The sequence below is a fragment of the Pleurodeles waltl genome, chromosome 3_1 (assembly GCF_031143425.1).
Source record: "Pleurodeles waltl isolate 20211129_DDA chromosome 3_1, aPleWal1.hap1.20221129, whole genome shotgun sequence".
Classification (NCBI taxonomy): Eukaryota; Metazoa; Chordata; class Amphibia; order Caudata; family Salamandridae; genus Pleurodeles; species Pleurodeles waltl.
The window spans coordinates 391,867,154-391,881,921 of NC_090440.1; the positions used below are offsets into that span (position 1 = coordinate 391,867,154).

At 43.1% G+C, this 14,768-nt stretch overlaps 1 protein-coding gene across 1 annotated transcript in view; it reads left to right on the forward strand.

Moving 5' to 3' along the window:
* The window catches only part of TMC3 (transmembrane channel like 3), a 627,915-nt gene that overhangs the window by 313,889 nt on the left and 299,258 nt on the right, over positions 1-14,768 (forward strand). The window contains exon 10 of the mRNA XM_069222582.1: positions 7,607-7,754. Coding sequence (XP_069078683.1) covers positions 7,607-7,754 — 148 coding nt within the window. The remainder of the gene's footprint in view (positions 1-7,606; positions 7,755-14,768) is intronic.

Below are 14,768 nucleotides of genomic sequence, written 5' to 3' on the forward strand. Positions count from 1 at the left end.
TCAGGGTCAGGATATGTCCCCTTCCCACAGGAAGTGGTCACTTAGTGGGTGTAGCCACTGTAAGGCAGGTGGCCCTTGGCTACTACTAGGTACTCCATCTAACACCTCCTAAATATAGTATTCAGAGGGCATCCCTTGATCAAAAACTTTAGATTCAATTGACACAAGAAAACCAGGACAAAGAAGACTCACGGCATGAGAACTGAAGTTCTGCTACGCAAAGAAGAAGGGGCCAAATCCTGCCTGCTGCTCCAAGGACTTGACCAAATCCCAGAGCATCTCCGGCCTTCTAAAAATTGCTCACTGAACTGCTCTATGAGTGTAGATATCACCCTCCTGCACCCTGCAGGCAAGGAACCCATGAAGTCCGGTTTAGTGACCTGCTGCTGACCAATGACCTGGACCCAACAGCACAGTAAAAACAGTACAGTAACCCTACAGTACAATACCACTGTGCCAAGTTTGGTGGCACTAGGTCTAGATACCTCCGAAGTAGAGCTCATTCTGGACACTGAAAAGCAGAGGAGCAAGCATCAGTTGAGGAATTTTAGAACACCCGAGATTCACCCTCTGAGCGGTCCAGCTGACCTGCAATCCGCCCTCAGTGACGAATGCCCCTGACAACGAGCACTCCAAGATGCACAATGCCAGGCTGACCTATCTGCGCTGCACCCGGCCTCCCTGGACCCTGCACCATCCAAGCAGCTGTGCTCTAGGGGTCCCCAAGCCCTTGCAATCTCCACCCTCTAAAGGGATCCAGCTGATTTACCTTCAAGTCCCTCTGTGCCGTGTGTTTTTAAGTGGCCCCCTTCTCCTTTGTGCGCCAGCTCCAAGGACTTCAGCCGCTGCTCCCACTTGAACCAAAACCACTGAACTTATTTAGCTACCATATAGGACCTCTCAATGACCTTGACGTTGACCTAAAAACAGAAGATGACGTTGCCTGATTTTATATGCATTTTTAAAGATTTTCCCATTGATTCCTATGGTGTATAATTACACACAAAACAGAACATTTTCTAAACTTTGAAAAATCATAACTTAAGAAGTACTTACATATATTGATGGTCTTGGTCTTAAACATTTTATAAAACTCTTAAGTATTTTGGTAAATTAGTCTTGAGGTGTTTTTCCGAGTGTGTGTCCACATTTATTGATACTGTGAGTACCACAAATGCTTAGCACATCTCCTGGATTAGTCTAACTGCTCACCCACACAACTACAAAAACAGAGCACTAGGTGGTCTGCTTTATACCTCCGGATACCAAAGTGAGTTTTCTTGGGCTCTCTGCACAGTGCACATAATTTTTATTCACTATATAGAGAGCCACCCTCCTACATTTGGTGGATCAGAGGTGGGATACAAAGCTTTGCATTTGCTAATACCACTTTGCCAATAAATGATCACTCAAATACCTCTAAAATATGTCTTTAGTCTAATTGGAAATTTATTTAATTTGGACAATTTTTCTAAAAATTTAAAATTAATTGCAATGGCCCTGGTTAGGTCCCTGAAGTAGCAATTATCAATTTAAAAGATTTTACCACAGTTAGGACTTAGTTTTTAAAAAGGTCCCAACTTTAGTAAGGTAAAATGTCTGATGCAGAGAACCAGGAGCTTGATGTGACCCCTTGGAAGGAGTATACATACCCCCAGCTAAGGGCTCTCTGCATAACCTACAACATTCACACTGGTGCTCATGCTGCTACAGAAACCCTTAGAAGGCTTGTGGCAGAATATGAGACTGAAAACCTAGTGGAAGGAGAAGAATCCTGAGAAAATCAGGAAAACTCACACAAATTACTAGGGAGAAAACAAATCTTTTCACCTAAAACTCCCCAAAGGAGTTGTCCCCATTACACAGAAGGTGCTGATATCATCAAATGTTTTTCTGCTTATGTGAGAGCCTGCATAGCCAGGGAAGTAGATAGGAAACATTGAGGCTCTCTTTTGTGGGAGCTGTTCTCAGGTAAATGCAGGGATAGATTCCTGACATTGAATGAAGCAGATGCTAAGTCCTATGACCTCATGAAGGCGATCCTAATTGAGGGCTTTGGACTTACCACTGAAGAATACAGAAAAATATTCCTTGAGACTTGAAAACCCCAATGTCAGTCCTGGGTAGAATTTGTGGATTTTTCAGTAAAAATGCTGAGTGGCTGGTTAGAAGGTAACAAGGTAGAAGATTATGATGGGCTTTACAATTTAATAGTGAGAGAGCATCTTTTGAGTAATTGTCACAATGAGAAACTACATCAGTTCCTGGTAGACCTAGGCCCATTTTCTCCTCTTGCGTTGGAGAAGAAGACAGGGTCAAAATGGGGGTAATCAAAACTACCACTGGTGGAGGAGACCAAAAGAAAGAGGCCAACCCCTCCTCCCCAAGGGAAAGATAGGAACCAAAACAAATACAAAGAGTCTTCATCAGGCCCCCAAAACCCTGCTCAGGAGGATGGGCCTGAGACTCCCCACAGTCTAAGGGTGGGAACAAAGGAAAGCACTTTGATCTGAACAAGGCTTGGTGCCATGATTGCAAAACTAAAGGACACCAAAATGGAGGCCCTAGCTGTAAAAACAAAAAGAATACCTCTAGTCCACCTGCAGTAAATTCAGTTGCTAATCTCCAGATGGGATCACAGATGTGGCCTGACCATGTTATTGAACCCACTGAGGCATCATTAGTCACTGAGGGAGGGGTAGACTTATCCTGTGCTGCCTGGCCCACTAACATGCAAGAATACACCCCTTGATTAATGGGACTAAGGTAGACGCCTTGCGGGACACTGGGGCTAGTGTCACTATGGTGACCCAGCACCTGGTCCAATCAGATCAGCACCGAATAGGAAAAACGTATCCTGTCACCATTGCTGACAATGTCACAAAAATCCATCCCATGGCTATGGTATCTTTTGACTTGGGGGGCGTTGGACAGAAATAAGTGGCTGTGTCCCCATCCATCCCTGTAGACTCTCTGCTTGGCAATGACATGGAAAATTCTCACTGGGCTGAAGTAGAACTGAGGACCCATGCAGCCATGCTTGGGATCCCAGAAAGGGGTTGTGTCAAACCCAGGACATAGAGCAAACGCAAGAGTTGTTGGATCCTGGAAGAATGAGCTAACCCTCCAAGAGAAAAGGCAAGAAGACTGGGGGACCAAGTTCTACACATATTCCAAGTCAGAACCCATCTTCCCAGGAAGATGACTTGTTATCCCCAGAGAGAACTGAGCCTGAAGAGCTTGGGCCTTACCACCCAGAGCTCTTGGGACCAAAGAGACCCGCTAGGGAGGTTCTGTGCCAGAGACAAAAACCTGTCCCACTGTTAAAGCCTGAGGCAGCAATCTGCACAGGAAGAACAGGCTAATATCAGTGCAACCCACAGGGTCTATTTGGAAGATGGACTCCTTTATACTGAGGCCATAGACCTCTAGCCTGGTGCAGCAGTACAGAGAGTATCTTCTCTCTCTAGCCTATGACTTTCTCCTGGCTGGGCACCTGGGACAAAACAAACCCTGGAGTAGGTTAGTAAATCACTTTTACTGGCCTGGGATGTCCCAAATGTTGAAGGACTTTTCCAGTCCTGTGTCAATCCAGTGATAAGGCAGGAGGCCACCAGAAGGCCCCCTTAATCCCGCTACCTGTGGTTGGGGTGCCCTTCAAAAGGGTAGGGATTGATATTGTTGGAACCCTTGACCCTCAAACAACCTCAGGAAATAGATATATCCTAGTGGTAGTGGATCATGCCATTAGATTTCCTGAAGCCATTCTTCTTAGGAGAATCACTGCCCCAGTAGTGGCCAAGGCCCTTTTGGGCATTTTTACTAGGGTTGGTTTTCCTAAAAGGGTAGTATCAGACAGGGGTTCAAACATTATGTGTGCATTCTTAAAACACATGTAGCAGGAATGTGGTGTGACTTACCTACAGAGAAGTGCCACAAAATGAAGTAGGGCTTCCCCCCTTTGAAATTTTGTTTGGTCATTCTGTTAGGGGGTCTTTTGAGCCTTGTGAGAGAAGGCTGGGTGAGGCCTCTCAAAGAGCCTGGAACCAGCATTGTGGAATATGTACTTGACCTTCATTCCACAATGGCTCAGTATATGTAAAAAGCCAGCAAAAAAACTCCAAGCCAGCCAGGACCCCCAGAAGCAGTAGTATGACCAAAAAGCTGCTATGGTGGAGTTCCAACCAGGGCAGCAAGTCTGGGTGTTGGAGCCTGTGGCTCCTAGGGCTTTCCAAGATAAGTGGTCTGGGCCCTACCCCATACATGAAAGAAAAGGGGAGATCACCTCCTTGGTTGACCTTGGTAGTTGCAAGAATCTCAAAAGGATAATATATGTCAACCGTTTTAAACCCTATTTTGTCAGAGCTGATGTGATCATGCTCATGGTTACAAATGAGGGACAGGAAGAAGAGAGTAAACCTCTCCCTGGTCTCCTCTCCAGCACCCCACACAATGGTTGGGTGGATGGAGTGGTCTTGTCAGACACCCTCACAGGGCAAAAGCAGGCTAATTGCAGGCAAGCCCTCAATCAGTATGCTGAATCATTTTCTCTGACCCCTGGTAGAACTAACTGGTGTACCCATGATGTGGACACTGGAGACAGTTTGCCTGTCAAAAACACAACTTATTGGCAGTCAGACCACATCAGAGAGATCATCCAAGTTGAACTGAACAAGATGCTGGATTTGGGTGTCACTGAACCCTCTGAGAGCCCTTGGGCTAGCCCAGTAGTTCTAGTCCCCAAACTTCACTCCAAGGGAGAGAAAAAGGAAATGAGGTTATGTGTGAACTATAGGGGCCTCAATTCTGTAAGAAAAAGCTGATGAGCTCATTGATAGATTAGAGGCAGTCAAATACATGAGTACCTTTGATCTTACAGCTGAGTACTGGCAGATTGAAGTATTTTTGTAAATTGGTCTTGAGTTATTCTTCCAAGTGTGTGTCCACAATAAATGATTTGGAGCATTAGGTGTCTGCTTCTGGATACCAAAGTGGGGTTGCTTTGACTCTCTGCACAGTGCATGTCCTTTTCATAGACTATATAGCGAGCCAGCCTCCTACACATAGCAAAACTTGTTGCGCAGTGGTCTACGTATTAAGTTTCTTCCAGGCCAGGCTTACTGGGCTCTTTCAGAGCCTGTTAGGGCAACACAGCATTCCTGCTTTGACTGAAAGCAGAAAGCACAGCTGCAGTGGGTGAAGGAAGAAGGCAGAGAAGGTACTTGGGATTGGTTTAGGACTCCAGGTAAAATATTTTTTCCCATGTGGGACAAAGAAGAAATGCCATATTATGCCTATAATATGCATGCTTTTGCCTTCGCCTAGCAGCTATATGCAGGGTTAGATGATTTTGGAGGCCATACATTACAGAACATTATAGATGAGTAGCTGCGTTACAGATATATTTTTCACCTCGACTGAGTGATAATTTAGACAACTTAAGCTTCACTCTTGCTGTCTATTTAATGTCACTCAGACACCCTAGATGAAAAACATTCCCATACCTCACAGCTACCAATCCATAATTCTAAATGTAATTGGTAAACAGTACACATATTAGATATCTATTATTTCAAATGCAATTATTTTGTATATGTAGATTTTTTTAAATGCATTTTTCAATTATGAATCAAAACAGTAGCTTGTCTTTTTATTTTAGACAACAACAACATTCTTAATTATAATATTTTTTGCCTCACCATAGAGGAGGTTTGTGCAAAACAAATTAGCTTTTCAACCATTAGGCTATTTTTTTCCTGAAAGGTCAGTTTCTAGTTGCAGCTGATGGTAGATATATGTGTGGATATTTTGTTGTTGCGTATGTTAGTCGGTGTGGTGTGGGTTTTCTCAAGATTCAAAAATGGGGTAAAGAACTTGTTTTAGGTCCAGCTATAGAGATCACTAGGGGCCACCAGACAAATCTAATGTCAAAAATAACAAAAACGAGTATAGAAAGCATGGTTTTTAAATTGACCCTCTTTACCCAATGGCTTTTTTGTATTTTTCATGTTTTGCCATTAGTTGAATGGGTTGCGTATCAAGAAGATAGCGTGTCTAGAGTGGTTGCAGTGCTCCATTTGTGTTCCTATTAGGTTTAAGGGATAGCGTATCAAGTAGTCCATCTGTCTGTGTACACCTAGTCATGAAGGCACATAATATGAAATTAATAATTTAAACACTAGGTGTGCATCACACACACAATAGTGTTGGAACACTGACAGAAAATCAAAACCAAAAAGATTGTGTGGACAGATTATCGTGTCAAAAATATCAAGGACCAAAATATCGAGAAGGGAAGTGCAAACAGTAAGTATAGATTTACTATTTTTTATTCCACATCTGTGTACCTCGAAGATATATATATCATCAACGTACATATATGTGGAGTTATAAACAGTAAAACTTTACTTACCTACAGAAACTTACATTCACATTATATTTGTCCGCAATATTCGTGACAAAATATTTTGCCCTACAATATTTTTGGTTCTGATATTCTGTTTAGACATCATAGTGTTGGTGGCAGCATCACTGTAAATTGGCTGTCTGTGTGTGTATGTGTGGTAGGCAAGACCAACATGTCATCCATATGAAAAAAGCAGTGCTTCTGGCTGTAGTCTCCCAGCTCTCCAGGAGGGGCTGCTACAGTGTGCTCCCTCCCCACCATTGTTCCTGGCAGTCCACCAGTACCATCACAGAGACCACACAACTGTAAGAGCAGTGCTCCAGCCAGTGATTTGTATTTCTTTATTTTTTAGAGACCCATTCCCATTTTTCTCTGCTCTCAGTCATTTCAAAGCGTGTCCAATGGTGTCGTTTCACACGTGTATGTGACGTGTTAACCGTGATTCTGAGCGGTGGCATCTCATTTCTGCCATTTTCACATTTTCTAACCCACCTACGATAGTTACTAACAAATATTATTATACAACCATGTTTCAGAAACACGCATTACCTGCAAATAAGTTTATTGCAAAGCTAGACAGAATTTTGCTTTTATAAAGTTTTAAAAGGTACCCTATCTAGAAGTAGTGTAGAAGGATACAATTAAAATCCAACAACTAAATAAAAAAGCGCTATTTCCTAACAAGCAAATGCAGTACATTGCTCAAATGTTGACACTCTACAACATGCATTAAATCCCTTAAAAAAAAATTTGTCTATAGTTCAAATTATCTTGCACCCCAAATTCAGTGTCCTTAATTTTACTTTTTGACTGATCAGTGCTCCTATCACTCTTAGTGTTTCACGGCTTCTGTGCTTGACTGTTAATAATTAAATATTTAAGTGAATAAATACACACATGCATTTATAAACAGGCGGCAAAATCGGCAAAGATGGAATAATCTGTATTTCTATATGTAGCATCTACATTAAACGTCATGTTTTAGTGGGTGGTGTATGTTTGCTCGTGTATGTTTCGAAAATGACTCCTGAGTTTGTTTCGGCCTTAACATAACTAACTCTCTGAGTGCTTGAATAATAAAGTTTAAAGATATTAAACTAACTGTAAACTTGACATTATGCCATGTCTCCAGTTCCTTTAAAATTGTTTGACTTGACAATTTCAAAACCATTTATTTGAACAAAAAAAAATCTTTTCCAGGGCAGTGACTATAACTTTGAGAATTATCGCAAACATTCTTGTACTTCTCTCACTTGCTGGAAGTATATACATCATTTACTTCGTCGTTGATCGATCCCAGAAATTAGAGCGAACAAAATTGGAACTCACACTTTGGGAAAAAAATGAGGTAAGTCCATATTACCATGGTTGTTATGTTGAGGCTGATCATTCTTTTCATATATTGAAAGAACAGTCCGCAAAATCGTTAAAACTGACGTACAATACTATTTATCTGTCAGCGTATTGAGAAAAACAAAAATGTAGTGAATGTAATACTTGCGTTAATCTCAGCCCCTTAGGCATGCACATTCTCATGGACTCGAGAATAAAAGGGGATTCCAACATTACTCTTTTCCTGGAGGCCCTCCAAGAGGAATACATGGGAATCGAACATTCTTTTTTCCATAATGCAGAGAGCTGCCTTGTTTAAAATTATAGCTTTGCCAAGGCTACCATAGATGCTTCAAAATTACCCACACTCAGTGCTGGGGAGCGTCTTTCATGAGCAGGCAGGCAACTCAGGATCTTGATGGATAAATATGTCCAGTCAGTTTATGATGGTGGATTTGGCATGGTGGATATAGGTCTCTAAAACTGGCCACCCAGTTGCCAATAATGAACTACTGGTTGTTTGGCACCAGAGATGATCCTACTCTGCACTTGTTATTTACAGGGTTCCTACGATTCAAGTAGAACTGGGGATTTTGTCAGCATGAACTTCAGAATATATGAACTCAGTCCACTTATACCATCAGTACATGCTGACACAATTTCTAGCTAGCTCACAGTGCCCCATCTGAACTCCTAACCTTACCAAGGTAAAGGTGTTATCAGCAACCCAAACTCAAACATGACCACTCCGACTCCCAAGGAAGTGGTGCAATCAGATCTACCATTTTGTTGTTGCTCTTGCAAGTACAGGGTGACGACAAGAAAGATACAAAAATGGCTTTTCAAACATTACTTGAAAGAATTGTATTCCTGCATAGAAAGTATGAGCTTCAATTATTCGGCAAACAAAAACAATGCATGGTAACCAGCAGTATGAGAATGGGAAAAGAAGATTAAAAAAATTCAACCATGATAATGTTAATGCGGTATGGCATTCCTATCTGTAACTACCTACATTATCTAGACCATAGTGGAAGTACCCTCTGCCAGATCCAATGGGATAGCCTCACCCCTATTCCTGGTGTGATGTGCCAGGAAGCCAGTTTGATGTAGTGCAGGCAATCTGCTTCTGTAGGATGGCAGTAAGAGTCAGCAGGGCTGCATCTCAGTCACAGTGCACCACGTTCCAAGGTAATCCTAGCCGAAGTGCTCTTCTGCCAAATGTAACACAGAAGGTATTTATATAATAAAAACTGACCATATCAAACTGTGTCAAAGGTGCTGAGCTGAAGTGATCATTTGTCTGTAGCATATAGCTTTCTCCAATGGAAATCATGATACCAGGGCATCGAGTTCTGTTCCTAGCCTTGGACAGAATGTAAAGATTACATGGTGGCAGCATTTTCTAGGGATAAGCTGCATGTACAATGTCATCTCAGCACATTGTTGTGTAAATGTAAAATGTGTAAAGGGTCACTATCTGAAAAAGATGTGAAGCTAAAAATGTATGTTTCTGAAATGGAGGCTCTGAGCAAGCCCCCCATTCTTCACCATACCCTTCCCTTGGCCATGGGAGATTTTGCTCCAATGCTAACATAAAAACATTAAATATGAATATTAAATGAATGTAACTTTAAAATGTTAACTGAATATATATATACTTTAATAATAAAAGCAGATTAAAGCCATATTAAATATGAGAGTTAAAAAGCACATTACTAATAAAATCTAATAAAAACAAGGGGCCAAATAAAAAATGTCTAAGAGGCTACCAAAATGTTTCCTTTTGCTCATTGTTCCTCCCTAATATGCAATGGCCACAGGAGAATATAATGCAAAAATAGTAGCGCTTCACTCACCAGAGCCAGCAACCACCAGGAGGCTGCGCATTCACATACATATAGTAGAAAAGGAGTCAGAGGGCGGCAGATGAAAGAGAGTGGTCCTGGCGGGCCTCTTCTGGGCGATGAGAGGCAAAGACAGGCCCGCTCTTGGCCCCGGCCTGTGCCCGGGCGCATCACACGTGCGTCCCGCACCATGGGGGATCATCAGCCTCTGGTGCTAACGTGCAGCACCTGTGGTTGTCCTGCCACAATGCACCTTGTACGTTGTAGTCTTCCTTTCTTCCGTGTGGTGAAGTGATGTTGCTGCTGGTGGCAGGTGGGTGATGGTTGTCACAAGTAACTTGGTTTCAGTGCCTCCATAACTGATGTAACAAGCTCCTCTCGCAAACAAACAAGCCCGAATGGAGCTTTGGCATGTCCCAGGCCACAGGAGATCAGAAGCTCTTTCGACCACGGCTGCTGATGTGCAGCACCTGTGGCTGTCCTGCTGCAATGCAGATTGGGCGTTGTAGTCCGTCCTTCTTCCCTGCAGTGAAATGACCGTGCTGCCGTTGGCGGACGGGTGATGGCCACCACAGGTAAATTGGTTTCAATGCCCCATAACCGATGTAGCAGGCTCCCCTCACAAACAAACAAGCCCCCATGGTAGTTTGAAATGTTTTCATGTCCAGTGTCTGTAGGGTACAGTGTGGAATCCACATCCGTAGACGACAGATCCACAGTGGCCTGAATAGCAAGTTCCAATGAACAGATATGGTCATATCAGGCCCAATCAACAGATGTTGAAGGCATGACAACTAATGATGTAACCTCAACATTTGAGCCAGGTCCTGGGAATCAGGGAGACAAACCAACCATATCAACTGGGAGTAATGACTCATAGCACGCATCCAGTAGCAATGGCAGCCTCATAGGACAGCACTGAAGGTGGGCCCTCAGTGGGCGTACACGCAGATTCATGCCTGTAGTTTGAACCAGACATAGGTCCAATACACACTTGAAAGAGTACAAAAGACAGTGGATCACAGTCTGTACACATTGTAACCACACAGGTCTAAAGGACAAATACCAGTTCATGTACAGTTACTGAAGCGAAGACACTCAGAAGTATTGTATCATGCATTCATGACACAGCAGGAAGCACGGTAGGTTCATCACCATTTGGCCTTTAGGTGGAACATCCATTGCAGAGCAGCAAAAACTGACCCAAAATAGAAATGACTAAGAATAACACAACCTGTATGCCTCTAAAAATACTTGAAACCAAAGAGTGAAAAAAGGATAGTATCCCTCCAAATACAGTCTGGAAAGTGCTCACAAAGCCAGACCCAATCACTTTAAAAAGTGTACTACTCCTGCATATTTGAAGCATTAAATATTCTGTGAATGAGTTCACCAAAATGCTGTGGCAAGTTTGTGTGCAATAGTGACTGGACTTCACAGGAAGACCTTGCAACTTCAAACTTGAAGATCAAACATCTCTCAAGCAGGTTTTAAGATACAATAAGACTTTCAATCGGCTCAGTTTATCAAAGTTAATTTTAAAAATAGGAATGGAAGGCCACAAGGTACTTTCTCTAACTTTGTGTGTGGGGGAATAACACATTGCTACAGCAAGTAACCATTCTGGAAACTGTCACCACATATGGTACTTCTGCGTTCATCCCACAACAACCTTGTTCATTCAGCATCAAATAACTGCCATTTGAAAGCAATTTGAACACTGGCCTAATCAAGATGACTGGCATGCCTTTCAGATAACACATCAAGTAGGCTGTGGACACATTACACACCCCATGTAGTGTCTTCTCTATACAAACTAATGAATGGCTGACCAAAGTTTAATTTGCTTCCACTAAGGAAGACTTCAGTTTCCTCACTCACACATCTGTAATCAAAAGTTAAAACCCAGGAGTCATGAACAAAACTCCCTCCCATAGCTTCATATCTACCTACTTGGAAATGTTTCAAACATGATGTAAACTGAAATATAGAAATTGGTAATTATATAAATCAATGGATCAACGACAAAGGAGATGGTGTTTCAGCTATGAAAAGGGCACTTTTTTAAAAGCTCACTATTCAACATTGGGTATGTTGCATCATTTCTCACCATCAGTCTTTGTGGGTGTGTTAAATTATATGACAAAAACAGCTCTATTGCCTAAAGATATTTCCAAGGCACAGGGTTTGATTTTAAAAACTCCAATGTGCAACTCAGTTGCATAACCAATCTGAACTGACTATATCAGACTCTGTCTATGTTAGAGGAGATACCTGTCATTCTGTATTATTTTGAATGCAGATGATACAATGCTATTCAAAGAATAAATGCAAGTCAACAAACTAGACTTCTCTCTGCCAGCACCTGGAGTCTCTGGAGAGACTGCTACCCTGCCAAGTGGTGACCATCCAGTTCCTGGGACCCTGAAAGGGGAAGTTGGCAGCCTAAGAGGGAGAAATCCACTCACAAAACGCCGTGCAGGGAAAAGATTGACGCGACTCCGATCCGCAGCTGAAAAATTGGCGTGCCACCGGCTTTGTGGCTGAAAATCGACGGTCACCTGCAATGCAGCCCGAAGATTGATGCCCAGGGCTGGAGAAATGACGCACAGCATCGCTGACAGAGACTGGTGAGATCGCAACCCGCGCTGCATGGTTTTCGGACCATCGTGCTGCTGAATTTCTAATGCAAACACCGCTGGGAGTGTAAAAACGGAAACGCACAGCGTTTTGTGAGTGGATTGCTTCCTCTTAGGCTGCCAACTTCCCCTTTCAGGGTCCCAGGAACTGGATGGTCACCACTTGGCAGGGTGCAGTCTCTCCAGAGACTCCAGGTGCTGGCAGAGAGAAGTCTTTGCTGTCCCTGAGATTTCAAACAACAGGAGGCAAGCTCTAAATCAAGAAGAAATGACATACGCCGACCCAACTAAAGGAGAAATGACGCAAGGACTCGCTTGTGAGTGAAATGGATGCATCGCAAGCGCTTTTTGATGCACACTCACCTGTGCGGGGTCATTTTTGATGTACCCAAGGTACATTTTACATGAAGAAACTTTTTTAGTGATGACTTGTGTATTGTGGATTTTTGTCATTTTGGTCTTGTTTTGTTTAGATAAATATTTTCTATTTTTCTAAACCTGTGTTGTGTCATTTTGTAGTGTCTTCATTAAGTTACTGTGTGTGTTGGTACAAATACTTTACACCTAGCACTCTGAAGTTTAGCCTACTGCTCGTGCCAAGCTACCAAGGGGGGAAGCAGAGGTTAGCTGAGAGTGATTCTCTTTTACCCTGACTAGAGTGAGGGTCCTTGCTTGGACAGGGGGTAACCTGAGTGCCAACAAAAGACCCCATTTCTAATAAATGGAAATACAAATAGAGAACCATGGTAGGATCATATAGGTCTGTTTCAGCCAAAGAAGAAATGCATGTAAACCATGCAGTGAAGTGTGTGAGAAAGTTGCAGAAAATCATCAATGTCAGCAAAATAACCAGAGGTGGTTTGTGCAAAAACAAGAACCTCACATGTCAAAGGAGAACTGGTAGGCTCTTCTAAAGTTGGTTAGTAATATACAACCTAATTGTTAGTAGCAGTAGCTGAAAACCATAGGTTCACGGTTGATGTGTGTCGTGTATTAGCTGTTGCAACATGAACAAGTGAAAGTTCAGCATCTGAATTCCCCATTCGAGGAGCAATATTGGTAATACTTACTGCTTGTAGAGGGATTTCCTGCAGGTTAGTTAGAGGAGGCAGGTAATTACCCATGAGCAAGCGTGGCTTACTGTGTAGGACAGGTCAGATGGTTTTGCTTTATCAAGTCGATTGAAACAAAGTGTTTGTGACTACAACCAGCAAGTGGCGGCAATATCACAGTCCTGGGACCTTGAATGCCGAGGACTGGCACTGGTACTTGGTACGATGGACCAAATTCTTTCTTTTCTTTAATCGTCTCTTGAACTAGATCCCAAACCTTTGGAATTCAGTCAGAAGTTGCTAGTTGCTCCTGGTGTATCTGCTGCAACCCTGCCAGGGTTGTCAAAATCTGAAACGTACATCTGGATGCCAAAGAGGGCCTCAAAGGGGGTCTGGCCTCCCTGTGATCTTTTAGGCAGTTTATTTAAAGCTCTCTGAATGCCATAAATGCAATGGATCCAACTACGACCCAAGCCTAATACTCTAGCTGTTAAGTACTGCTGTAAATCATGGTTCTTCCTTTCTACTATTGAATTTCCTTCAGGATTATAGGGGGATGAATAATGCACAGCAACACCCAGGGTTCCCATGGTATCCTGGTATGCTTCAGAGGCAAAAGCCAGTCCCTGGTCCAAGTGGAATGCTGCTATTGTATATGTCGTGATAAAGACTTGCACATCTTTAATATCAGTTTGAGCATCAGCCAATGGCCAATAGCCACACCCATAGGAATCTAGAACAAGAATCTATAGCCAGTAGAATACATTTGAATGCATCTAAATACACACATTGGAGAGGTTTGTTGGAAACTAAGAGGGGTTTCTGAGGTGGGACAACAGTAGTGGAACTTTTATTTTGCTGGAAAAGGTCACAACTAAAGACATAGGAGCTGATTACGACCTTGGTGGGTGGGATACTCCGTCACAAACATGACCGATACCCCGCCTGAGGTTTTACAAGTTCCATATGATTTAATGGAACTTGCAATACGGAGGATGATATATCTGCCATGTTTGTGACAGAATATCCCATCCGCCAAGGTTGTAATCAGGCCCATAATGTTTTGTCAGTTTGTAATGAGCATGCCACCAATAGAGTTTTTAGCCCAGATCCAGGCGGGAGAACATGGCGGGCGGCAGTATGCTCGCGTGCTGAAATGCTGATTTGATCTCCCCGGCCGAGAGCTTTGACTTCGGTGAAGTTTTCCCCTTGTTTGGATGCCTGATACGGGGGTGCGGTGGAATCGCATGAGCCTAGAGAGACGCCCGGGGAAAGCAGAGGAGTCCGGAGTGGCTAATTTGTTTCGAACCGCCCTGGAGCTCCGAAGGAGCTGCCGAGTGGCGTCACGCGTTCCCCTCCAGGGAAAGCCTGGCAGAGGCAGCACTAGCTGCTCTGCAGGCACAAACGTGGAAACAGTGTCGCAGAAGATTTAAGGAGTGCAGGAGCTGGCGCGAGGGGCGAAGAAGCCGGTTTTGGAGGTCAGGATGCTCGC